At 34.2% G+C, this 24,895-nt stretch overlaps 3 protein-coding genes across 3 annotated transcripts in view; 1 reads left to right on the forward strand and 2 right to left on the reverse strand.

Moving 5' to 3' along the window:
* Window positions 1-6,012, reverse strand: part of LOC103139245 (meprin A subunit beta-like) — an 8,376-nt gene extending 2,364 nt beyond the window's left edge. The window contains exons 1-11 of the mRNA XM_007553775.2: window positions 5,810-6,012; window positions 4,677-4,695; window positions 4,548-4,577; window positions 4,392-4,417; window positions 4,216-4,300; window positions 3,833-3,950; window positions 3,472-3,650; window positions 2,793-3,011; window positions 1,907-2,077; window positions 729-959; window positions 83-532 (exon numbers count right to left, since the gene is read on the reverse strand). Of these exons, the coding sequence (XP_007553837.1) occupies window positions 83-532; window positions 729-959; window positions 1,907-2,077; window positions 2,793-3,011; window positions 3,472-3,650; window positions 3,833-3,950; window positions 4,216-4,300; window positions 4,392-4,417; window positions 4,548-4,577; window positions 4,677-4,695; window positions 5,810-5,893 (1,612 nt within the window). The 5' untranslated portion in view covers window positions 5,894-6,012. The remainder of the gene's footprint in view (window positions 1-82; window positions 533-728; window positions 960-1,906; window positions 2,078-2,792; window positions 3,012-3,471; window positions 3,651-3,832; window positions 3,951-4,215; window positions 4,301-4,391; window positions 4,418-4,547; window positions 4,578-4,676; window positions 4,696-5,809) is intronic.
* Window positions 6,013-8,707: 2,695 nt separating this feature from the next.
* Window positions 8,708-15,964, reverse strand: LOC103139244 (meprin A subunit beta-like). Its single transcript, XM_007553774.2, has 15 exons — window positions 15,862-15,964; window positions 15,518-15,536; window positions 15,383-15,409; window positions 15,241-15,266; window positions 15,063-15,147; window positions 14,653-14,770; window positions 12,965-13,143; window positions 12,575-12,793; window positions 11,974-12,135; window positions 11,490-11,717; window positions 10,936-11,388; window positions 10,658-10,831; window positions 9,788-9,890; window positions 9,576-9,620; window positions 8,708-9,143 (listed from the first exon to the last, which is right to left on the reverse strand). The coding sequence occupies exons 1-15, from the start codon at window positions 15,928-15,930 to the stop codon at window positions 9,065-9,067; spliced, it is 1,986 nt and encodes a 661-aa protein (XP_007553836.1). The 5' UTR covers window positions 15,931-15,964; the 3' UTR covers window positions 8,708-9,064.
* An 899-nt stretch (window positions 15,965-16,863) lies between these two features.
* Window positions 16,864-22,388, forward strand: LOC103139246 (uncharacterized). Its single transcript, XM_016672352.1, has 8 exons — window positions 16,864-16,993; window positions 18,239-18,269; window positions 18,388-18,791; window positions 18,893-18,946; window positions 19,986-20,237; window positions 21,211-21,264; window positions 21,633-21,674; window positions 21,765-22,388. The coding sequence occupies exons 1-8, from the start codon at window positions 16,960-16,962 to the stop codon at window positions 21,785-21,787; spliced, it is 894 nt and encodes a 297-aa protein (XP_016527838.1). The 5' UTR covers window positions 16,864-16,959; the 3' UTR covers window positions 21,788-22,388.
* Window positions 22,389-24,895: the final 2,507 nt, after the last annotated feature.

A 24,895-nucleotide genomic window follows, 5' to 3' on the forward strand; every position in this document is an offset into this window, starting at 1 on the left:
TATATATATATATAGACACACACACAGAATTTTAATAAGAGATCTTTGGTATTGTAAGTCCTTAATTTTGTGGTGCACCTACCCCAAGACATGTGGGATTGATGAGTGACGAAACCTATTTGCTTTGACATTTGCTTTTGCATGTTTGGGGTTTGATCCAGCAGTTGGAAAGTCATTTGTTTCTGGAGGCAAGGCCATTCAAGCTGGTCATTGTTGTCACCAGATAAGAGCTGCACATACATTCCAACAAAGCTCTGGTAGAGTATAGCCGCTACGCGGTAAGCGTAGCCCTCCTTGGAGTACTGCCTTGGACTGTATATTCTGGTTCCAAAGTCACTAGAGCTTAAAAGTTTCTCCAAATCATCAATCTGAAGGGTCACATGTGGACACTCGGTCTCAGAGAGATTGATGTCATCAATGGAGAAGCCGCCTGCAGAGTTTCCTGCTCCTTTCCGAACCTCAAACACCACCCGAAAGTTTTTGGGGGCATTGAGAGAAACATGGTGGATCTGCCAATGATATGTTGATTGACCTGGAGATAGGAACGTTTGATCACTATGATGCACTATTTAAGTATCTTGGTACACATGTAGAAATTAATACTGTCAAAAGGACTAACTGCTAGACAATGCAAAATGGAACAAAAAAGTATTTATTGTCACTGAAGTACTGTAAAAGGTGCAGAGAAATTGGTAAAATTTCTCAGATTAGGGGATCACAGGCATTACCAGTAATCTGCCCCATGAGACGGAGAGTTCCTTTGGTGTCATGCTCATCTTGAAACTCTCTGATCCAGATGTTTAGTTCATCTTGCTCATTTCCACTGTGGAAATAGTAAAACTGCAGACACTGGACTTTACATTCTCTTTTTGTACTCATGATTTGTGTCTCCAGCCAAGCTGAATCTCCCTCTTCACCTGACGCTGTATTGGCATGGATGAAGTATCCTGTTTCCTGACCTGGAATGATAAGTTAAAAAAAAAAATACTGTGGCAATATTTTATTTTCATTGATGTTTCAATACATTCAGTTGAAACCAGATATTTGCAACATACTTTTAAAAAACTTTTCCATACTCTTTGATATTAAGTCATATTGATTAACCTAAAGTTATTTAAAGTAATCAAAATATTTCTGATTTCTAATGTCCACAATATTTAGATATCTTTACTCACTATTTACTTACTACTATGTAATCATCCATGTGTGCTTTATTTTTTTAATTATTCAATCAAATTTAATTTGTATAGCACATTTCAGCAACAAGGCATTTCAAAGTGTTTTACATCATAAAAACACAAAGTCATGCAACATAGAATCAACAATTGAAACATTACATTAAGTTAAGTGCCATCATTAAATTATGCTTCAAAGACAACTCCAAACAGGTGGGTTTTTAGTCCAGATTTAAAAGCACTCTGTGTTTCAGCTTTATACAATTGTTCAATCAAACAGGAAAAGATAACCTTTTCCGGTTTGCATTAGATTCAGAGCTGTATCATCTAGGAATGGTACCGTTTTTCAGCAAGTTTTAGAAAATGTAGATATTAAAGGCAAGCAGATTTAACTTATAGAGTTAAATCTGCTTGACTTTAGTTTAAAGTTAGAAATCAGTTAATTTATTCGACTTAAAGTTTGCATAAGTAGACCTCAGTGTTGCCTCTGCATTGGAAGGAAGATGAAAAGATAGTAATTAAAGAATAGATTGATATGATACCAATTGTATCATATCAAATCATTTTCGATATTGATACTAGCTCAGAGATAAATCAGAAATGCATGTACTTACATTTAATATAGAGGAAATTTTAATTTCAGATTTCATCAGATAATTCTGTATTAAATTTTTTGATTTTACTCAACATTTTATAATATAAAATGTCATGAATATGCTTTCAATCCTTACCATTATCTTTGCTTCCAGCAGGCAGAGTGGTGTGGTCAGAGCTTGGACCCCTACTGACTTGTGTAACCACCTCCCACTTATTGTCACTCTGTGCACAGCTGCTCATTTGACTCATTTGGCACATCATCCCATTAGAAAAGTCACAGAAAAACATAGAGGCAATTGTGGAATCTGTGAATAAAACATTATGAATATTTACCTTTGTCTTTTCATTATCTCATCAGTAAAAGTTGGCTAAATGTGTAAATGCTACATCTTATTTCAACTTCACATAAAGCTTTGGTCAATTCTACTAGTGTCTTCAGTGTCCCTTGAGCTTTATGAGTATTAGGGATGCCATGGAGACATATTGTCTTCGTAAGTTTTTCTTTTCTTCCTTGTTTTTCCTGGTTAAACTAGACTCTCAATGCATTATACCATGTTCCTGAATTATTCTCTTTTTACAGTAGTTACAGAGCTTAAAGTTTGAAATGCCATTGCCAAATTTTTGTACTGTACAAGAGGCAGCTTGTCTGTTTTACCATGTGTTGCATATTACATTCTGGTCAATGGTTTTCATCTTTTATCTTTGTTACTTCTTTGTGAATTACTTGAAGGTCAGTGAAATGAAATCTAAAAGTTTAGTATTATTTAATAACTAAATTTAATAGTGTTTATTTCCCACAAGCTTAACTAATGCAGTTGTCCAGTTTTGCTTTACATTTTAATTCTCATTTAAACATATTTGAAGTAGAACAAACAATAACTATCTGTCAAACAAAAACATACTGCATAATGTCTCTATAATAAGTTCAAAGTGATGTAGAAAATATGCGTAAAGATTTCAACCTTGACAAGAAAAACAATTTATTTCAGTAGTATGAATTATTTGTATTGTAGAACTTACCGCATTTGTAGAGAAGGTTTAACTCTTCAGCATCACGAGAACTCATTTCCACTCTTTGACCAATCACATCTTGAAATTTGGGGTCTTTGGTAATAATTGTTGAGCCATTGCCATTGCTTAGTGCATTTTTATCCGAGTGCATCACTGACAGGTAGTCATATGCCACATCATGGGTGCTGCTCAGATTCTTACTAACCTTTGAGAACTCATTTTCTTTACCTAAATGACATAAAAAATACTCAGTACTGGACAGAAAAAAGTTTGAAATAATATAAAGTTAAAAACAAATGTTAATCACTGACTATACAAGACAGATTAAAAGCAGTTTAACTAATGTATTTTGCAATTTTACTATTGCTCTAAATCTACAAAGTGATTGATATACTAACACCGCGCATACTTGACACAAGGTATATAAAGAAACAGTCAAACTTCCTCAAAGTCATTAAAACTTATTAAGCATTGAGTAGACATGAGGATATTTAAACAATGTTGGCCTGACTTACTGTTTTTATTATTTTCATGTAAAAACACTTCCAATCTAACAGCCCCTCAGTATCTAATACCCTCATTACTGCAGATATAGAAGAAGAAGAAGAAGAAGAAGAAGAAGAAGAAGAAGAAGAAGAAGAAGAAGAAGAAGAAGAAGAAGAAGAAGATATGACAAAAATGACTAAACCTGCTATAACGTTGTCAAATTCAATCTGCACATAATCGTCTCTGTCATATCTGAGCTCTTCATGGTGGAAGCCAAGAGCATGAAGAATCAGATGTTCAACTTCACCAATGCGATCACAGTCTGCACTAATAGAGACATTTTGTCCATTGGGGTCTACTCTGCCAACATATGACCAGCATCTAAAATGAAAAAAATACAGGTGATCATTGGAAGCACACAAGTGTAATATTGAGTTCTCTCTCTCTCTCTCTCTCTCTCTCTCTCTCTCTCTCTCTCTCTCTCTTCTTAAATGTTCATATCTTGACACACAGTCATGTCAGAGAGGAGTTGGATACATCACCAATAAAAGATACATACATACCCAGCTAGGTTTTTGAATGAAAGGTAATACTCCTCAGTATCCCTTGGTTTAAAGTCAATGCATGACTTCACCCTGAACTGATCAAAAGCTCTCAAGATGACTCCTTTAGCATTCAGGTCTTACTCATCATGTAAAAAAAATAGCAGTGTAAAAAGAACAACATGAAAAATAGTTAGACACTTCAAACAATTGATAAATATAGTAAAAGAATTGAAGCAAAAAGATAAAAAAAACACATATCCACTTCAATCTGCTTAGTTTTCCTTTTTTGCTTTACAACTTTTTGATTAATGCTTGCTGCATTTTGCGTTTTACATAAATTTTACTTTCACTTACTAAGTAATCTTAGATATGCATATTTTAAAATAGACACAGATATTCACCAAGGCTTTCATCCAACACATAGGGAACTGGAGATTTCCACAGAGAGCTTCCTCCTAAAGTAGTACTCCTTCCAGTGTTTGGCTTCTAAAATAATAATCATATGAGATTAATTGGATGACAGTTTTTGCAAATCAGTATTACAATATATCATTTCCTGTAGAAATAATGAGCTTACCTGAAGGGCGTCATCAACTAACACATCTAAGATAAAGCATACATATTAGTTGTTTTTTTTCTCAAAGAAATCAGGAACTAAAATCTAATAAAATGTCCATTGTCAAATCTTATGTAAAACTAGCACAAGGTCTATTTATTAGAAAATCATTTTTACCATTCGTGGTGTTCCTGTTCATGTCAATGTCTACAAAAAATATACAAAATGCCTCCTTTAAAGTTCATAGAAAACCAAAGAACAAATGTACTTTTCTAAAGTAATGTGAACAAATAAAACACAGCTTACCATTTATATCTGACTTTTGCTAGATAAGATATGAAAACAAGGTTAAAAAAATCATTGATACAGTCAATAATATGAACAAAAAGTTAAATATCTAAAATATGTTTCCGTTTTTGGAAAGGCACCTGTATTTTTCTAAATCAATCTCAAAAACATTGCAACAAATGAAATGCATTCAAATGTTTTCACAAAAGACTTAATCAAAATAGTTACCTACAAGTTAGATTTTTTCCTTTGTTGTAAGTAATTCTTGCCATTTCTTTAAAATAAAAATGGTCCCTTTCCTTCTTTAAATCAATGATTCTTTACACATATAAAATACAATAAAAATAACATGCATCGTGAAAAGTTGAATCTTCTCTACATCTTTGTCTTGAGGGATCATTGTGATAAAAGAAATGCATCATAGTGTGTCTTACACAAACAGGTGAAGTCAGACTCATGCAAGCTTAGAACTGGTGACAACGTAACGTCAGTGTCAAATTTATTCATATAGCACATTTCCAATAGCTCGAACTCTACAAAGTGCTTCCCAAGGTATATCCAAATAAGGACAAATAAAATACATAAGAGAGGTGCAATCAAACATAAAAAGCATTAAAAAGGCAACTAAGCTGTAAGTTAAAATATTCAAGCTAAAATTTGCTAAAAGACAGTTTAGCAAATCATTAAAGTGATTTAAAAATGTCCAGTGTCTTTGCAGATCTAATGTCTAAAGGCAATAATGTCAAAATAAATTCTTGTTACTGTTTTAATATACAAAAAAGCTTATGGTAAGTTTAAGAATGTAGAAAGCATCATATTGAAGAATGTGTGAATCACTATCAAGAAAAACTTGTAAAAAATATATAAACATGTGGGTCATCTTATTTGAGGAATGACACATAAAAGCTTAATTAATTTCACTATTAATAGCTGGGTTGTATATTTTTGGTAAGATTAATTACTATGTTTGTGTTAAAGATTTGTACATAATGTATCTTAAATGTACTAAAAGACAAAATTACAACTATATTCATAAAATTATTCTAATTCTATCTGATGTTATTTTCTGTCCTACTTTTTTCTTCTCAAAGTTAAAACAGATAATATTTTAACTTTGATAATTTATGGTAAAAGCATGTATAGATACTTACTGTGCTCGCAGCGAGGGTGGATGAAACCACCAAGCAGACCACAAGAAAAATGCTTTCTTGCATCTTCTTGGTTAGTCTAAGCATTGCAGAGAAAACCCAAATGAAGGCATGCAGATGTTGTGTAATGTAAAGCAATTAATTAATAAAATAAGATAAAATCAAACAGATACAGAAGGACAAAGGCTGCACTGAGATCCAGACATTTATACGTGGAGTAATAAGATCGCTAAAGAGGAAGCGCTGATAGTGAATCAAACCACATGAGCTTGATATCAAATTATAATATTCTGTGAATAGGGGGAAGCTGCTATAAAAGAGGACATTTAATTCCACAATAGAATTGAAAAATGAATTGTTTTAGAAAGTCAAAGCAACTTAAATAGTAGGACAAACCACAAACAAAAAACGTAGCAAAGCCTTAGTGTCTCCCAAACTGAACATTGGTGGCATACTTAGGATCAGATGGAATTCAGTTTTAGCTTCATCAGATCACAGGTCGTCTCCTGTGGTGTCATGCCTCAATCTCATGATGCATTGGATCTGTCACTGTCACATCCGAATTGCATAATTAAGATAAAGAAATCAGGGTTGTCCTTGGCATCAAAGTAAGCAGGTTCCATAGTGAAATATGAAGCTGTGTTGGTGTGACCTCTGGTCATCTGGATTATGTATGTGTGTGTGGGGCTACTACATGTACAGGTGTGCATGTAGTAGCCCCATGTACACCTCTACCTCTGCTTGTAGAATGGTCATCTACATGTATACAAGCAGAATGGTCTGCTTGTAGAGCAAGTGTGTCTGTGTGTTTGCTAATTTGTCACCTGGAATTGGGATGAAGCTATAATCTTGAGAGAGGCATAAACGGCAGGTGGTCTCGGTCCTGAAAGCTACAGAGGTTCCTGGTAGGCAGCCACCAAGCTTCCCTGTAGAGCAGCTATTCACCCAGCACAGTGGTAGGCCGGCAGTGGAGCTCATACACAGCGGTTCTCAAGCTGAAAAGGCACCAAGAGCACAGAGTGATGTAGCTTTGTTTATGACAGATAAATATAACTTGATAATAAACTTACAAGATGCAGGGAACATCAATGCAGATCATGTCTGGTTTTGTTTCAAGTCTCTGATATACACATAAAAAATATGCTTCTATCTCTCTTCATAGACATGACACACTAAACCACTAAGGGACATGGTTTAGTGTCAAAAACAAAACTGGCCAGTTTGACAACTATTGATCAAACTACTAAGTTAATTTCTTCAGCATTTTCTTTAATGAACCAGAAAGAACTTGTGAAAATGAAATTCTTTCAGCAAAACTCACGTGTATGAACTGACATAAATTTATCTGGAGAAATCTTCCAACAGCAAGTTCCAAATGTGATAGATAAATAGGACATTGATGAATAACTGTAAATAATTTTCCAGATATAAGGGATACATTTATTTTTAGATTTAGTAGTTTGGCTGAGACAAGGGAACATAAGAATGTGTAAAGGTCACATCTTTTTTTGTTGCTGTTGACTGCTCAGGAAAACACTCAGAACTTCAACTTCCAGAAGCTTAATGTTTTAAAAACTTGCCATCACAAAGGAGATGCCCTCAGACACCTTTTCTAGGTTGATGTCAAAGGTCCAATTACAGTGATTGGATTTGTTAGAGACAACAGAAAGGCAACAACAGCTCCAAAAACACTTGCTAATACCTATAAAAGAAATCTCTCTCAAGGCACCATTTATCAAACATTGAAACTGTTGTGATACAGCAGCAAATCGAGTTTGTCTCTTGTCTGCTAAGAACAGAAATCTGAAACCACAATGTGCACAGCCTTAGCAAAATTGGACAATGACAGATTGGTTAAGTAAGTCTACTTCAGTCAAAAATAATCTGCAGGTGAGGTTTAAATTTGGCATAAAAATGAAAGGTTGTCCGGGTGGTGGTATAATGACTCGGGCGATATTTTCCTGGTGGACTTTGAGTGGCTTAGTACAAAGTAAGTACAATTAAAACCCCCAACACCTACTTTAGTATTGTTGTTGACCAGGTCCATTCCTTTATGACCACAGTTGAACTCGCTTCCATTTGATATTTCCAGCAGATAATACAACATTTCAAAAAGGTCAAATCACTGAAAACTGGTTTCTTGAACATGACATTGAGTTTAATGTTTTCCAATCCCCACCACTAACCCCTAACTTCAATGTAATGGAGTATTGTCTTCTCTGAAGTTGTAACACAAAGACTTTTGGGCCAATAGGTTGTAAACCTGGTTCTAGTAAAGTTTGCCTAGGAAAACAGAAGATAAGATCAAATATACACACATACATAAAACTGATTGGCACTGAGGACAAAGACATGTTTTACACTTCAAGCAAAAAGCTAAATAAGGAAGTATTTATCAAATGTCAAAAAAAATTATTCCAATTTATTGTTACATTTTTCTATTATTATTTGTCATGTATTCTAACTTCCCTACGATGTCTGTTTACTGAACCATATATCCTCTTTTAAATGATTTTAACCTTTAATTACTTCTCTAAATGTTTCCAACAACAAAACTAACAGAACCTAGGCATTAAACACGCAGTGTTATGAAAAATATTTAAACAAACATTATTGGTATTCTTGTATTGTGTAGTCATCATCTATGCAATATAAATCTATTTACTATGTAAACATCTTAAGACCACACATATTAATTGCTAACTTTTGTTATTTTGAAACACTTTGTATGAAAAGGGGCATTATAAGCTATTCTGAACTGAATATAGTTGTTGACGATTGTGTGAATATGTAATAAATGTGTTTAAATCAACAAATACCACACATTTAGTTTTTTTTAACCTATTTTTATTAGAATGTAGCACCAAGAATGATTGTAAAATATGCTACTGACAGAGACAATTTTATGCAATTATGACATCTGAATATTGTGAATTCCTCATAATTAGCCTGCAATAACAAAATTGATGCACAAAAAGAAACTCTGGATTCAAACAAGTGTTGTCTAAACAATATTCCAAAATAAAATCTGAATGCTTCAAAGAAAAACCCATCACCAAATGTTGATATTGCTGACAAATGAATTTCAGGATTACACTTTGAAAACATACAAAACTGTTTCAAATTGTGACCCACATCTATTCAGAAATAATTGTTCATGATGCTTGCCTTTTTTAATCATGTTAAACAAAACAACATAAAGTAGTTAGAATAAACAGGGATTTTAGTAATGGTGTCGATGTAATGTAAATGTGTGCATCACGGCGCCAGAAGCATCACAGCCAAAAGGAAGATGAGGAACGGGTAGGGCACCACAGCAGCAGAGAATCCACGTATGCTAGAAAAGTAAATAAATGATTTATTGTACAATAGTTTTCAATAATTTTCAAAAAAAAAGATATGTCTATGTAAAGTACCAATCATTTCCCTTAAAAGACTGTGTTTGAGTTATGAGGCCATTGATATGTGTAAATGATGAGTCACCAAAAGAGCAAAATATAAAATAAAACAAGGAGGATTTCAAATAAATGTGCAGCATAAATCACTTAAACACAGTTGAGTGGTAAAGTCAGTGTGTACGTTTTCCATAGCATTAGACATAAGAAGCTTAGTGTGTGATTGTGCAGTGTGACATTAATAATTTTGCAAGAAGGATATCTATTTCAAAATGTCACCATTAATTAATTAGCTAGTAATCTTTTTGACAACTTTTAATTACTACTATAACAATTCTTTGATATCTAAAATGTGTAATTTTATCTTAGGATACCTGTCGTCTTCAGCTTGAAGAGGTCGAATGATGGTAGATGTGGGCCTATAAAAATAAAAGGAAACAGCAAAAACAGCAGAGGGAATTATTACAGTTCATCCATTACAGACACACGCAGCATTCAGGTTGTAAAGACTTAATTTAGGAAATCTATCTTTCTGTCAATGGTGGGATTACTGATAGTTTATCAGTAATTTGCAACAGTCACTCACTGTGAGCATGGGCCTTCATCCAGGTTCGGGGGAGGATTTGTAATGTCCACTGGTCTTAATTGAGGACATGGAAGAACTGATGCAGTGTTTAGTGGATTGAGATCTATTAAAAGGAATAACAGTCATTACAGAAAGCAAATGCAAGTTCAGTTAGTTGAACTATTTCAACAAATCACCAGTTTTAATGCACTGGTATCTTGATGTCATTGTTGACGTTATCTTTGTTTAAAGTAGCTGGTATCTATCAGTCAGTTATGCCTTAATAAAGCTTTAAACATGGCTTGGATATCAAGTGTTATGATTGGTTTACCAAAATAAATAAAACAATATTATAAGTATTATAAGTTGATATTCTTATAATAATAAAAAATACTGTAATGGTTTAAGAATGAGTTTGATTTCAGGTATATCATTTGCTACCTGCCCTCCCACCCCCACCGTTTTCTTCGGAAATTAAGTGTTTTATTCAAACTTCCCTATTTTTGCTTGCTTTTTTATACAAATAGCTTCTTTTATTTTTTTGTCATGGTAACAAAAAACAGAAGTGTATTAAACAGTAAACAACAGTATTAATGAAGACCGAATGTGATCACAGTGTTATGGTCAGTATTCATTTTATTCAGACCTCTATTTAAAATAAAAGCATTTGTTTTTTTCAACAAGTCCACTGTGTTCCTTTGATCCTTTTATGATATGTTGCTTCTTTCAGACTGGAACCTTTTTATTTTTACTGAAAGCAGGAACCCTGAAGCATAACCTAGGGAAGTCAGGATACCTGAAGCTTCAAGAGAACACATATGTGCAATCACAGCAATGAAACCACAGTGCTCCTTTCACATTTATTTTTTAACAAAGAAAAACTCAACTTGCCTTCAAAGTTAAACATGAAAATAGCACTTCCTCCCTTTAGGACCTCTCTGGATCGCAGTTCCTCCAAAGTTGCAAAATTCCCGTATCCATAAAAAAGTCCACCGTAGACTAACTCACCATTCTCATAAAAAAGAGCAGTTCCAGTCTCACGAGGATTATCCCAGACATTAGTACCTGTGTATATGAAGAAATGTACGATAAACATGAGATATGGATTGGGCTATTTTACTTGGAGAACGTTATTTTGCCATAATTTTCAGATTTTTTCATAAACATACCGCTAGAGCTCGTGTGAGTCTGGAGAGAAGCAAAGCTCTGTTGTTTTGACATTTGCAGTTGCATGTTGGGGTTTTGATCCAGCAGTGTGAAAGACATTTCTCTTTGCAAGCAAGGCCACGTCAGCTGGCTATCATATTTACCGGACAAGAGCTGCACAAACATTCCAACATATGTCTTGTACAGAATTGCTGCAACTCGATAAGCATAGCCTTCTTTGGAGTATCGTCGTGGGCTGTATATCCTGGTTCCTGAGGCACTTGTGCTTAGCGTTTCCTCAATTTCATCAATCTGAAGGGTCACGTGTGGACACTCGGTCTCAGAGAGGTTGATGTCATCAACTGAGAAGCCGCCCGTAGAGCTTCCCGCTCCTTTCCGAACCTCAAACACCACCTGGAAGTCTTTGGTGGCATTGAGAGAAACATGATGGAGCTTCCAGTGAGATGTTGGAGGACCTGCAGGGGGACATTTTGAAACAGGTGAAAATGCATATTATCATAACAAATGTAGACATTGATAGTTTTTAAGTTAGTTTTTGTTAATGTTCATACGCTACCACTGATTTGTTCCATGAGGCGGAGAGTTCCTTTGGTGTCCTGTTCATCAAACTCTCTAATCCAGATGTTCAGTTCATCAGCTTTATTTCCAGAATGATAATAGTAAAACTGCAGACACTGGATATTACATCTCCTACTAGGACGCATGATCTTGGTCTCGAGCCGAGCAGACTGTCCCTCCTGACCTGATGCTGTGCTGGCATGCATGAAAAATCCCAATTCTTCACCTGAAATGATACAAAAGAAGATACTAAATTTTGTCCACCTCAAGTTGACATATACAGTGTTGTGACTGAAGACATTTCAACTACTTCTGGGGTAATGTATATGAACAGTTTTCATTTAATTTCTTAGAGTTAATTAGAAACACTATGTAGGACTTCATGTGTCAATGACTGAAGTTTTTTTGGATCCTCTGGACTTGAAAAAGAGCCATGCTAGCACAGGCCACTTGTCACTTGCCATTTAGATTTGAAAGCTTACCTTGATCTCCATTTCCATTTGGTAGACTGGTGTGGTCGGAGCTTGGACCCCCATTAGCTTTTGTAACCAGTTCCCAGCCATTCCCACTTTGTGAGCAATGATTCATTTGGCATAAATCCTTATTAGAAAAGCCACAGTAAAACTTGAAGGTCACAGATGAATCTGAGAAAGTAGAAATATGATAAAAAAATTTTTAATTGGCAACAGAATTGATGTCAGAATCAACAAGAACAGTTTGGTCGATATTTTCCTGTGATTATTACTGTATTATTATTCAGAGAAAATATCAACATCACTTATGACATACAAAATATTTAAACTTTTGAAATTAAAAAAATAGAGAGATGATAAATCAACTTCAGTTGTTCAATTCTGCTTTGTTTAAAGCAAAAAACAGCTTGTTGACTTAAAAAAACTAATTCTTCTACAAATGTCTATTGCAAGCTAAACTATGCAAAAAAAAAAAAATCTTCTAAGTAACCAAAATGCGTCTGAACTTTGAAAAATACAATTAAACCAGTTAAATTGAAATCAGTAGACAGTGAGCCAGTTTGATTTCAGTAATCTTAAAAAGTCAACCCTGCAAATAATCAACACTTACTGCATTTGTAGAGAAGGTTCAGCTCTTGGACATCACTAGGACTCATTTCCACTCTTTGACCAATCAAATCTTGAAATGCTTGATTTATGGTAATAATTGTAGGGCCATTGCCATTGCTGAATGCATTTTTGCTGTAGTGCATCACTGACATGTAGTCATATGGGCTTCCATGGGTGGTGCTGTCTTGACTGCCAACCTTTCTAAAATTATGCTCCTTACCTGGAAGGTAATGAGAAAAACTCATCATTAGTACAAAATACTTTTTAGAAAAAAAATAGGTAAAATAAAGACAAATACTTGAAATTTTAACATTCTTGTTAATGAGTATGCAACATTAGACATATTCAACTGAAGATATCAAAGCAGTTAAAAAGAAATAAAATGCCAAACCTGCTAAGATGTTGCTGTATTCAATCTGCACATGATTGTCTCTGTCATATCTTGATTGTTCATGGTGGAAGCCAAGAGCATGAAGGATCTCATGTTCAACAATTGCAACATAATCACAGTTCTGTCCAATGGAGAGGTCCTGTCCATTGGAAAATATTCTGCCAATATATGACCAACACCTACAATGGAAAAGTGCATATTAATGATTGTTGGATTAAAATTTCCAGCAACACTTTATTTGATGGGGTGTAGATAAGACTGACATGACACTGCTATAAACATGACAAAACCGTCTTTATGAATGTATGACAGTTGTCATGAAGTGTCATTCTGTAAATAATAACACTTTTAATACAAAGTTACTCTAGAAGTTGCCTTGAACGTCCAGTACCAAGTTTGCATTATTTTGTAAATAATGACACTTTAATGCAAAGTTGGCATTTTTAATGAGAGATGGTCTTTGTTGCATTGTATATAAATAAATACATATAAATACATATATGGACAAACTCAGCAACACAACAGTGATGCCATCACAATTTACTTTCTTCCTGAGTTTGTCTTTTTACTACATCTTTCCTTCAACCATAGAAGATTGACCTTCCCACTGCCAGGTTAGCACAAGTCTAATATAACACAGGGGCCCTTTATGACAAATAAAAAAAAATCCCTGACCTAAGACCATAATTTTAAAGTTTAAATTAAACTCTGCCCATCTGTGATATGATTTTCTCATATATGACGCTACATATTTATGATATACCAGGAAGATTATTGCAATAATAAAGATAAACTCTAGCTAATGATGTTTGCAAATCCCCAAAACTGATAGTGTAGTTGGCATCGCTACATTTCCTGGTTGACCTATTTCCTCATTTGGTTCAAAAGAAGCATAATAAAATGTTGTTTTTCTTTTGAAACAAATAAAGACATATATTATCTTTATATCATACTGGTTTCAACATAACTGATTTGAACCAGCATGGTATAATGTTTAACAGTGCAGCTTTCATTCTCGGCGGTTTAGTGAAGCTGCATGTATTAAAACTGATCAATTTTATTCTTAGAGCAACATTTTTGTATGTTAGATTTCAGATTATATATAGTGACAGATTCATGTCTACATTGTCTCTGGTAAGTAGTAAGTTTTCTGGGACAAAGGATGGTGATGGCGGTAGGAGTTTAACTGGTTCAAACCCTCACTTTGTCTATCTCAGTTGTGTCCTTGGGCAAGTCACCACCCACCTTGCCTGCTGGTGGGGTCAGAGGGCCCAGTGGCCCCAATGCTGTTGTGGCTGCAATGACTTACCACCATCAACTTGTGAATGTGTGCATGAATGAATTAACGACTAAATGTAGTGTAGTGCCATCTGAATGTGATAAAGTGCTATAACAACAGGCCATTTACCATTCCATTTAAGTAGATTTTTTATTTTTATTTATTAAGCATAAATGTTATTGGAACGTGAAGTAGAATAAATAGCTAAGTACAATTTCCAAATTACTAGTGACATGTCAGGAAGTGGCACAAATACATTTTACTGAAATGAAGCTTGAATCATCTGGTTATGAATAATTTATTTTCCTAGTTGAAGTTTCATTTTTCAGCTTAGGTTAGGTTGCATTGGAATGTATTTATTTGAAACTTAAAAAAAAGGTAGGAAGCAAAAAGGAAATTGTTTACGTACCCATCTAGTTTCTGAATGTTAAGGTAAAACTCCTCAGAATCTCTGGGTTTGAAATCAATGCAGGACTTCACCCTGAACTGGTCGAACGCTCTCAGGATGACTCCTCTAGCTTTCAAGTCTTTCATTTTTCATGAAAATAAAGGAAAGAATATAAATATTGTTTTTTCATTTTATTTCAGATAATACGTCAAACAATGATAAGAATAATTTTCTAAAGACATTACTTTGAATATTATGCAATTTCTTTTTTTTTTCCTTTTGCAATTTCTGAGAGGCAACAAAGTTTTATTGATACTGATCTGCAAAGTCTAAAATGAAAATGAAAGTCTGCACCTCAATAAGACAATCCTAAGAATTTGAATACACTAATATTCACAAATATTCTGGTAGAAGTGAAACAATATATTTACCAAGGCCTTTGTCCAAAACATAGGGGACTGGAAAAGTCCACAGTTTGTCCCCAGGAAGAATGCTACTCCTTTGAGTATCTGAAGGCTGAGTTAGCAGTGCATAAGACAAAAACATTTAAAATCCCAGAATGCATTCAATTACACCTCACTAGACTGCCTACAAAAGTACTGAGCTTACCTCCCGGATATCATCAAGTGTTAAATCTGAGAGAAACCATATAAGTTAATTAATACACAAATATTATTTAAAATGTATTGTTAATGATAGGGTGACATGAAAACCTCATCAGAGTTAATTTACCAGAACAAAAACAGTTTACCTTCTGTGATGCTATTTTCACCAACATCTAAAAAAGAAGATTTCCTGTTTTGAGTTCCCAATAATTCAAGACATCACTTGAAATAATTGAGTTTTGCTATTTAACATGAAAAAAAAAATCCATGGGAGAACTTACCCACTATCTCTGCTTCCACCTGAATTCAAACATAAAAATAAATAAATAAATAAATAAAACCTAAAACAATTTAATATACAATAAACTGTTTTTTCAAAGCCAGACTACTTAAGGTCAAGGAAAAATGTTTTATTTTCACTACTTAAGTGAAAGGAATTTTTTTTAATTAAAAGACATAATTAGAAGTAAAGATGTATTCATTCATCCCTCTATTACTTATATAGAGATATAACACACTAAAAATGCAAAACAGTGTAATTTTAAGATCATTTAAACCGTTTTCTAAAACATGAAAACAGATGCTACATTTCATAGGACAGGACAACAATAGACAAAACACTTACCTCTGGGAGGGAGTGTGCTGATGAAACAGCCAAGTTTACCATAAGAAGAATGTAGCTTTTTACCCTCATGATATGTCTGGATTGAACCTAAATATTAAAACTTTTAAATCAAGGTGTTCCTCAGTCAGACAATCCAGTCAGCTGGGTTACTGTGCCTCTCTCTTATTTGTGTGGATCTTTAATACCTTCAGCTGCCTTATCTAAAACAGCATATTTTCCAGGTTAAACAAAACTTAATGATTAATAGAGAAGCCCAAATGATTTCCTGGATAATGTTTTACAGATCTAATTTGCATAGATAAAATGTTTTATTTTCACCACATACTTTCATTTACATTGTGTTCAGTCAACAGAACTTAGTCAAATCAAATTTTGAGAAAAAAAAAAACAAAAAAACTATTCAAATTTATTTTCTTTTTAGGTTTTGAAGTTTGTACCCAGATAGAACTTATTGTTTTATGGTGATTCCTTACAGAATGACAATCTTAACATATGCAGAATTTAGCATTGAAGATACTGGTTTCCTGTAAGTTAAAGGTCCTGGGATACTAATGCAAATCAGAAAATACACAAGTAGCTGTGTCAGAGGATTTATTTATTTATTTTTTTTTCTTTTTGTGAAATGCCTTGAAATGGCATGTGTTATGAATTGACATTATACAAGCTGAATTGAATACTAAAGCTTTAGAAGCTGCAACTGATAGGAGGCAAAGAATTAAGACTTAAGTTAAATTCACAGTGGCTTAAATCATTCCCCCTCCCGCCCCCCAAAAGTGATTTTGGAAAAAAAATAAATAAATAAATAAATAAATAGAAGACAGACAAGAAAAGACAGAAAAAAAACTATTAGGAAGGTGACGATTTACATAAGTGTCGTAACTGACTGTTTTACGATAATGTGAGAGAAAAAGTCAACGCTTCAATTCTCCAGCAGATGGAGCCTTTGCCCAGAAAAATAATATCAACTCCAGCGATTGGATTGTGACAGTAAGACAAGCGGAAGCAGGGCGTCTTTGCCTTCGTAATTACTCCGTCGTTCACATTAATTCCCTTCCTTCTGCTTTTATTGCAGTCATAATCCGCATATTTGCTGCTAAAATGGCTCTCACATACGAGGAACCACAACCAGAAAGTAAGTTTGTTAATATTTATTTTCGAATAAACGAAAGTTTACTTTTTGATGATTTCATTCATTCCCGACTTGAACAGGTACTAGGTGATTTTTTTATGTATCCGATTATGAAACACACCTTAATTTATGTGTTATACATAATTGTTATTCTCGGGTTAGTCTCACAGTCTTACAATAAAAAGAGACAATAAGTTAGAAACTTATTCTGCTCTGCAGAGTTCAGGCCTACCCGGCCTGAACTCTGCAGGCTGCATTGGCTGCGGTTGACTTTTATTTCACACATTATGTTGTCCAAATCCCTCTGTTTTAACTTCACATAGAAGATGTGTGTGTTTGTAAAGTATTTTTCTAGTTTCCTACGATTTAAAACTTTCTAAGAAATCATTTTTACTGCGTCATTTACCCGCATCGGCCTATTTTAAAAACTATGTGGCCTATACGAGTGAATATTATGTCACTGCTGTATAGAGGACCCATAAATTGTATTTTTCTACCGTTACATATAAAGCGACTACTCCTTTGCCAGAACGTGATTAAGAATCGTAGAATAAGAGAGAAGGTTTGAATAAGTCTTGTATGGATCAAAGTAACGAAAAATAAATGCCTTTTAGATAATTTCCTACAGTATTAGAGTGCATTCTTAACTTTTCTCAAAGGTTTCACTTCCTTTATCTGAGGAGTTACTGTGAATGGCAAATAATCATCTCAAATGTCATCTGAAGGCGAGTTTATGAAATATATATTCAAATCACACAAATCACAGAGAGTTGCATTTTAATTGCAGTCCAAATTTACAATACAATTACAACATAAAATATTGTAATCTTTGTCAGGAGACACAAATAAATGCAGAGTCATTAACTTTTCAGCAATCAAGAGCAAACATGTGGCAACAGGGGATTTTCTTTTGAGCAGGAAGAAACCTTTAGCAGAACCAGGTTCAGTAAATTTAAGTCATCTGCTTTAATTTGGAGATATTAGTGTTACTATTTAAACTCTCAGCAGCACCTTACATCCACTGACCATCAGTTTCTACTAATTTGTGCTCAACATATGTAACAAATGAACAGATATTAGGGAGTTCCATTCTGACTTTAATATTTCTTTTTCTCTTAGTGTCACATTTTTACAATATTTTCTTCTACTCTATTTATTATACACTTTTCAGAATATTAAGTTGATGCTTTTGAATATTATTGCTTTGTAATCTAGTAATCCTGGCCATATTGTGTTTTCATTTTAAAGGTGGGAAAGGCCTTCCCACCCAGGAAAGTGGGTATGTTTATCCATTGTCTTCCTTTTACTTTCATTTTGATAAATGCCAGCATTTTCAAATTTAAACTAATATTTTCTAAATGAAACTGCGTGCAAACACATTCCTTTGTCTGTTACAGTGATGCAGGTTTCTCAGCTGACATGAAGCACGTCTCCAGTGACAATTACATTGCTGGATGTGGGTTGCCCAATGCAAATAAAACGAGTTCTGTGAGACCCATGTTTATTGAGGCAGAGATCTCCGAGCTGACAACGAAGGAAATGCCAGTGGTGTTTGAGCCTAATTACTGTGCGTTTACCGGGGAAGAGTTGGGTGAAGCGAGAAAGTGGAAGCAGTCAAGCCCTGACCCGGAAGAGCAACCATTTCCAGGAAAGATGGACGGAGGACTGAAAGAAGTGTTCGCTCCGTGCCGCCCGAGACAGAAAGCTCGGGAAAAAATTCAAAAGAGACATCCGAGGGTTCCAGGGAAAAGAATTACTGATCGCTACAGCACAAAATTAAAGTGGAAAACCTTGATTGGTAGTATGAAGTTAGAAATCTATTCATATCTCCTGTGCTCAAAGTTAAAGAAACAATATGCATGATAAATAAACACACATTGTATTTCTTGTCTGTTTTTACAGTGTGTTGTTCCATGATGACAATGCAATTAGTTGGTGTCTGTGATGCGTCGGCTGGTATGTTCTTAAAAACTTTTCAATATACTCCACTTCAAACCACCAGAAACATTTCACTTACAAAACAATAATTATTAAAGCAGTGATATGGCTTATATTCATCTAGCTTAAGTGTAAAATTGATCGTCATTGAATAATGCAGGTTCACCACTTTCAATAAAATATACTAAGGTTAATGACCCAATCATTAGTTAAAGTTGGAAAGCTAAAACTAATTATGACTTAGTTCAAACCTTCAGGATTTGACAGAAAAATTCAGAGAATCTATGATTCACTCTTACCTTTAGGGAAACCAAAATACTCTCTTATGAAGACAGGAAGAAGCCATCTGTGTGGATAGGGATGAATACTAACTAGAGCGGGAATGTTAGTGCCCGACGGTAAAATTACAACAATCATTTTCCTCTACTCCACTATTAGAAAAGCTTCAAGAAGTTGATTTGTAGCCAACAATGATGAAGCATCTACTAAAGGTAGTAGGTATGTAAACTGATGTGATATCAAGTCTTTTATATTTTATCTGTTTTGACAATTGTTGATTGAAATCTGCGCTATATAATACAAGTAGAGTTTTAAGAGAAGTCCTTTCTATCATCTGTGGCTGTCAAAGATTAACTGATCTCTCATTCCTAACAAGACTTTGCTGCTTTACTCTCCAAATTAAATTGCAAAATAAAATAACACCACAAACTATGAGACATTTCCACTAGCAACTATTATTTTTTTTTGCATAGTGTATACTCTTGTTTTTGTATAAAAACCACGTATGTTCTCCAAAGAAATGTTTACTTTATATTTATATGTTTGTGTATTTACGTGTGTCTTGCCAGATCTGAAGAAAGAAGAATAATTACAAGACTTTGTTTTAAACTTGTTACTCTTAGAACTAGTACTGGCCATGATACTTATCTTAAGACTTGTCTTATTTTAACATCTTTTTAACATGATGTGCTAACATAAAACCGAAAGTTTGAGTAAAAAAGTTTGTTAGTTGTTTTTATTTAAGTCACTGTTTTATTTTCTCACGTTGGACCCACAGGCTCTTGCTTCACCTGCATGGACAAGGCCAGATGTCCAAACCTGATAACGATATATGTGAAAAATGATCGTCTGGTCTATGACAGACCCACTGAAGAAGAAATCCCAAAGTGTTCTGGAGCCCCTCCAATCACACAGAACTGCTTTGTGTGCCGGTCTCAGTCAGACGTGAACATCTACTGTCCCAACAACATCACAACATTTGAGGCGGAGTATTGCAATGGCTCAAGAATCACAAACATCATTAAAGGGTGTAAGTATTTCATTAAGCACTTATGCTGAACTCGGCATACGTGCTGAGTTCCTTATTATGGAAGGAACTTAGCTGCAGTTCCTTTCGTAATATTTTTAACTCCTTGAACATTTTATGTGTTGACATATTTTCATCACAAACTTATGCAATAGATTAGAGCTGCCCAGGACATCAAACTGACATCATTATCACAATATCAGTACGCGTAGTATCACAATCACAAAGGGCCACTTGGACGCAATATTTGGTAGAATCTCATATTTGAAGTGTTTTGCTTTCTCATCCTGTATAACCTCTAAGGTACTCTAAGGTAAAGTATCACAAATTTCTGAAATTATGCAACCATATAACAGACAACACAAAATCGTGTGTAAAAGAGATATTGTTTCAACATTCTTAGAAAAAAAAATACATTTGTGTTTTGTAAAAAATATTTTTGCTGCAATTATTGCTGCAGGTGTATAGGGATATTTCTGTTCCAGCTTTTAATAGAAAGAATCTGTAAATTTTATCTAATCTTCTTTGCAACATAGCTCAAGGTCAATCAGCTTAGACGAGGAGTGTCTTTGTACAAATCTTACTTGAGATTGTTAATTGGTTTTAGGTCTACATTTTTTTCCCACTTATTTCACTTTTTCTCTACAGTTTCAACTCATGTTTTAATCATTTATTCAAAGAATATTGAAATGGAGATGTATTTAAAGTGTTGAAACTTTGGGGACTCTTTTCAGTCCAGAAAGATTTGAAATTTCATATCACAGTTTTGACATTTTAAAGTAAACTGAATAAAATATATGATATACCAGTTCTTATGCATTCTAAAGTCAAAACAAAAGTTATACGTTTGGACTTATCATATCAAACTTTCATATTTTTTTCTGTCAGGATAAGAATAAAAAAAAAATCTCCTTTCCTCTCTTGTCAAGTCTTTTGTCCATTCATGTCAATTTTATGTTTCATTTTTTGCCTTCAGGTGATGTGCAGCAGAAGTCTTACTCTGCACCTAATGGACCAGCTAACAAAGCGAGTATGTATACGGCTTGGATCACAACACTATTGGCCTTTGCAGGTCATCGAAATTAACTGTGATAATTGTCAACAAAGCACAGCTTTCTAGAGCTCTTTCTTTTATTGCAATGTGGCAGAAAATAAAGGGTGACAATGCTGGTTGGCACTGTCAGCTGGCATTGTCTGTGCAAGTGTAAAGCCATTTACAGCTGGACAGAGAACTGATATCAGTACAAATGGTTCTTTCTCTACCACTGAGCCCTGAGACAAACAGCAGGGCTGTCTTAATCTGTTCAGAAGCAAAAAACAATTCAAAATGCTTTTGGAAATGTATTTAACATCTAGTTTTTGTTCCAATACTATTTGCTATTTTTGCTTCATTTGTAGGTCCCACTCGTATACTTACTGGACTCGTGTGTATTTTGGTTGGTATGTATTATGGATCTTGATGGTGGGATAAATCCGCTAACCTTTCTGTTTTTGCTTTGACTCAACTTGACTTGTGTTGTCATTTTACAGTTGCTGTTGTGATGCTGCTCTGAATCACCGTGATCTACATTGTGAGTGTGCCTGGTTGGGAAGACAGAACTTGCTATTAGATGGTCATCATTTGTGCTTGCATGTAATTTTTATTTTCAGGTCTGGAAGAATCAAGATGGTTGGTTAAATTTTTCATAGATTTGGATTCTTAAATAATTCTTTACATTTTCTGATATTTTTTTTGTCTGATATTTTCTTTTTTTAATCATATATGCATAATAAACTCAAAAATCAAATAATCCCAAAAATAAAGTAAGTCAGCTGTGATATTTTTAATCTCTAATTATTTCCAGTAACACCATTTTGTATTTGTTAACATTATAGGAAATGTGATGAAAACATTAAAGTAAATCCAGGTAGAAACTGCTCCCATAGACACTGTTACTCCCTTGATTCTTTTTTTGTTGCTTGCTATTTTCCACTTGTGGATTTGTATTTTTCTTTGCAGTTAACTACACTTTTTATTATTGCTGTGATTTGCTAATCAATCAATTGCTATGTCAAGACAAAATTTTTCCGCTTACTTAATTTTTAAATGCATGCTAGTCTTATTGACATATTACTATTTGCAATTGATAAACAATAAAAATACTTCCAACATGATATGGTTTTGGTTATTTAAAGCTATTGTGATTTCAGTAAGTCATAATTATTTTTATATTGCCCACTTTTTTGAGTCATTGATTAAACAATATCACCACTAATGAGAACAAGATTACTGTGTGGGCAGATATCACTGTTCAAAACTCTGCTTCTTTGAAGCATCAATAAAGCATAAAGTGTATTAAAGTGTCACAGTGAATCTATTAAACCAGTCTCTGAACTCTGACTATGATTTTTTTCCCCCAGTTTATTTTCCCCAAAGCACATTTTACATTACAGCAACACTAACAGTAGCTCAGAAATACTTTGATTAGACCGACTGATTAGTGTCTGATGGCCTCCCCTATGACACTCAGAGGATGCAAGTTTGCATTTAAAATTAAGCCAAAACTTTTATGAGTTACAAGAGTGTTGTGTAGCAACTACTTGTTGTGAAATGGTCTCTCTCTCTCTCAATATACTGCTCTGTAAGGAACAACTTTTAAAACCTACAAGCTCATCAGCTTAGCTTGCCCAAAAATGAAAAGCCACCACGTGGTGAATGTTAAATGTTAAACACAACTTCCTGGATTAGTCAAAAACTTACCAGACAGCTTTGGGAACGGCAACTGATCATGATGCACGCTTTCACAAAGCAAAGGACAAAATGTAAGTTTGTTTTTTTTTTTTTCAGTTTCTGATTAGTCTGGCTTGAATAAGTCACTGAGAAACCTTGTATATTTTGCTGAGTTTTAATTTTCTTTCACTTATCGTAAGCCTCGAAAACAGCTCCTGAGAAACTTCGGTGGTTAACCCACACCCCTAGCCTGAACTACCATTATGATCATCCATATTGTTCTGGGTTGAATGTGATTAACACATTGAGTATCAAAGCTTTTAACAGTTTTCATTCAAAGCTTTTAACGGTTTTCATTCAAAGCTTTTAACGGTTTTCATTCTTGGCAGGTAACACAGGAATACCTAGTATTCCTGGTATTGTTCAGGTATTCCACAGTTTTTGACTAGCAATACTTAATCGTAATAATGATGTGTTAATGTCAAATGCCAGAGTCTTTGAAAATTATTTGCTAAATAAATATAGGATAATGCTGTATCAAACAGAAGGTGTGTTTAGAATTATTTACAAACGTTTGAAATGTTAGTCTGGATACCTGCACAATCAAAAGAGAGGAAATGTTTGCTACATTCTCATTTATTGAATTTATGAAACAGATCCATCTAAATGTTACATAAATATGTTAAACTGATGCCTGGAACAGTGTTGCAATTGTCAACCCTTTTGTTTCTGCTTTTGATGAAATCCAAAAGCAGAAACAATCCAAAAGCATTTTGGACGACACGACTGCCTTACCTGCAGGGACAAAAGCAGATGCCCAAACAAAGATCCATGTTTAGTTTAGAAACTAGTTTAGTTTAGATTTCCCATCCTCTTTTTAGGTAATGAAACACACAAGAAACCTTATCCTCTGAGATATAAATCTGTGCTACTCACTATGTCATGGTTATATGTAATAAAACATTATGAAAGCAGAAGCACTTAAGACAGCAGCCATTACAGAGACTCCATGAGTTGCATCATGTTTTCTGAAATGGAGGGCAGAAAAGGTGCAGTAGAAGATCTGAAAAGACAAAATCACAATAACTTATTTTGTTGAAAAATAATAGGATAGGGATATGATATTAAATCTAGGTCCACTGCATGCATAAATGAAAACCATTATTTGTTATTCTTTGTTACCCATTTCAATGCAGTTTTATAGTTTTTGTCACTTTAAAAAACCCTATAATTGTGTTTGACTGAATTACAATATGGAGTGTACCATATTGCTGTCATATTGGAATTTCTTACAAAGATATAAAAGGATGTTTATAGAAAAAAAAGTAACACGATAGACATCAAGTCTATTTTGTTACAATTCTTAAGTAGAAAAAGTAATTTGGCTACTTTGTCGAATTACTTCTCAAGTTTCTTCAGCAATTTAATATATACATTTTAAATCAATTCTCATAAGTAGAAATGCACTTTTATTTCTCTTACAGTGTCTCTTTGCTATCTAGTAGCTGTGATACTCACTATCTGTCCTGGATTTGCTGGTATGTTTGTAAACACTTTTAATCCCTTATTTTTATTTAATTGTTTAATATGATGGGCCATAAAATGTAACTATCCTTGTTTGATGAGTAATGTATTTTTTTTAAAACAGGTTTATTATCTTTTAACTTTTACCCAGTGAACGTGAAGCACATTATATGTTTCATTTTATCCAAGTTTCTCTAGATTGGACGACGCATGACTGCTTTACCTGCAGGGACAAGAGCAGATGCCCAAACATAGAGAGGATTTTTGGACCTCATGACTCCCTTCTCTTTGAAAAAGAACTTAAAGAAAACATCCCAAATTGTTCTGGAGTTCGTCCAGTAGGAAAGAACTGCTCGGTGTGCCATTCCGACTTCACCATCAACATCTACTGTCCAATAAACATCCAGAAATTTGAGGCAGAGACGAA

This window comes from Poecilia formosa, unplaced genomic scaffold (genome assembly GCF_000485575.1).
Source record: "Poecilia formosa unplaced genomic scaffold, Poecilia_formosa-5.1.2 Scaffold59, whole genome shotgun sequence".
Classification (NCBI taxonomy): domain Eukaryota; kingdom Metazoa; phylum Chordata; class Actinopteri; order Cyprinodontiformes; family Poeciliidae; genus Poecilia; species Poecilia formosa.

Coding starts and splice junctions, on each gene's coding strand:
- LOC103139244 (XM_007553774.2), bottom strand. CDS start 15,930: ATGAGGGTAAAAAGCTACATTCTTCTTATGGTAAACTTGGCTGTTTCA. Junction 15,267..15,382: donor TGAAAATAGCATCACAGAAG/GTAAACTGTTTT, acceptor GGTTTCTCTCAG/ATTTAACACTTGATGATATC. Junction 12,136..12,574: donor GAACCTTCTCTACAAATGCA/GTAAGTGTTGAT, acceptor CTACTTTCTCAG/ATTCATCTGTGACCTTCAAG.
- LOC103139246 (XM_016672352.1), top strand. CDS start 16,960: ATGGCTCTCACATACGAGGAACCACAACCAGAAA. Junction 18,270..18,387: donor CTTCCCACCCAGGAAAGTGG/GTATGTTTATCC, acceptor TGTCTGTTACAG/TGATGCAGGTTTCTCAGCTG. Junction 21,675..21,764: donor ACTCGTGTGTATTTTGGTTG/GTATGTATTATG, acceptor GTCATTTTACAG/TTGCTGTTGTGATGCTGCTC.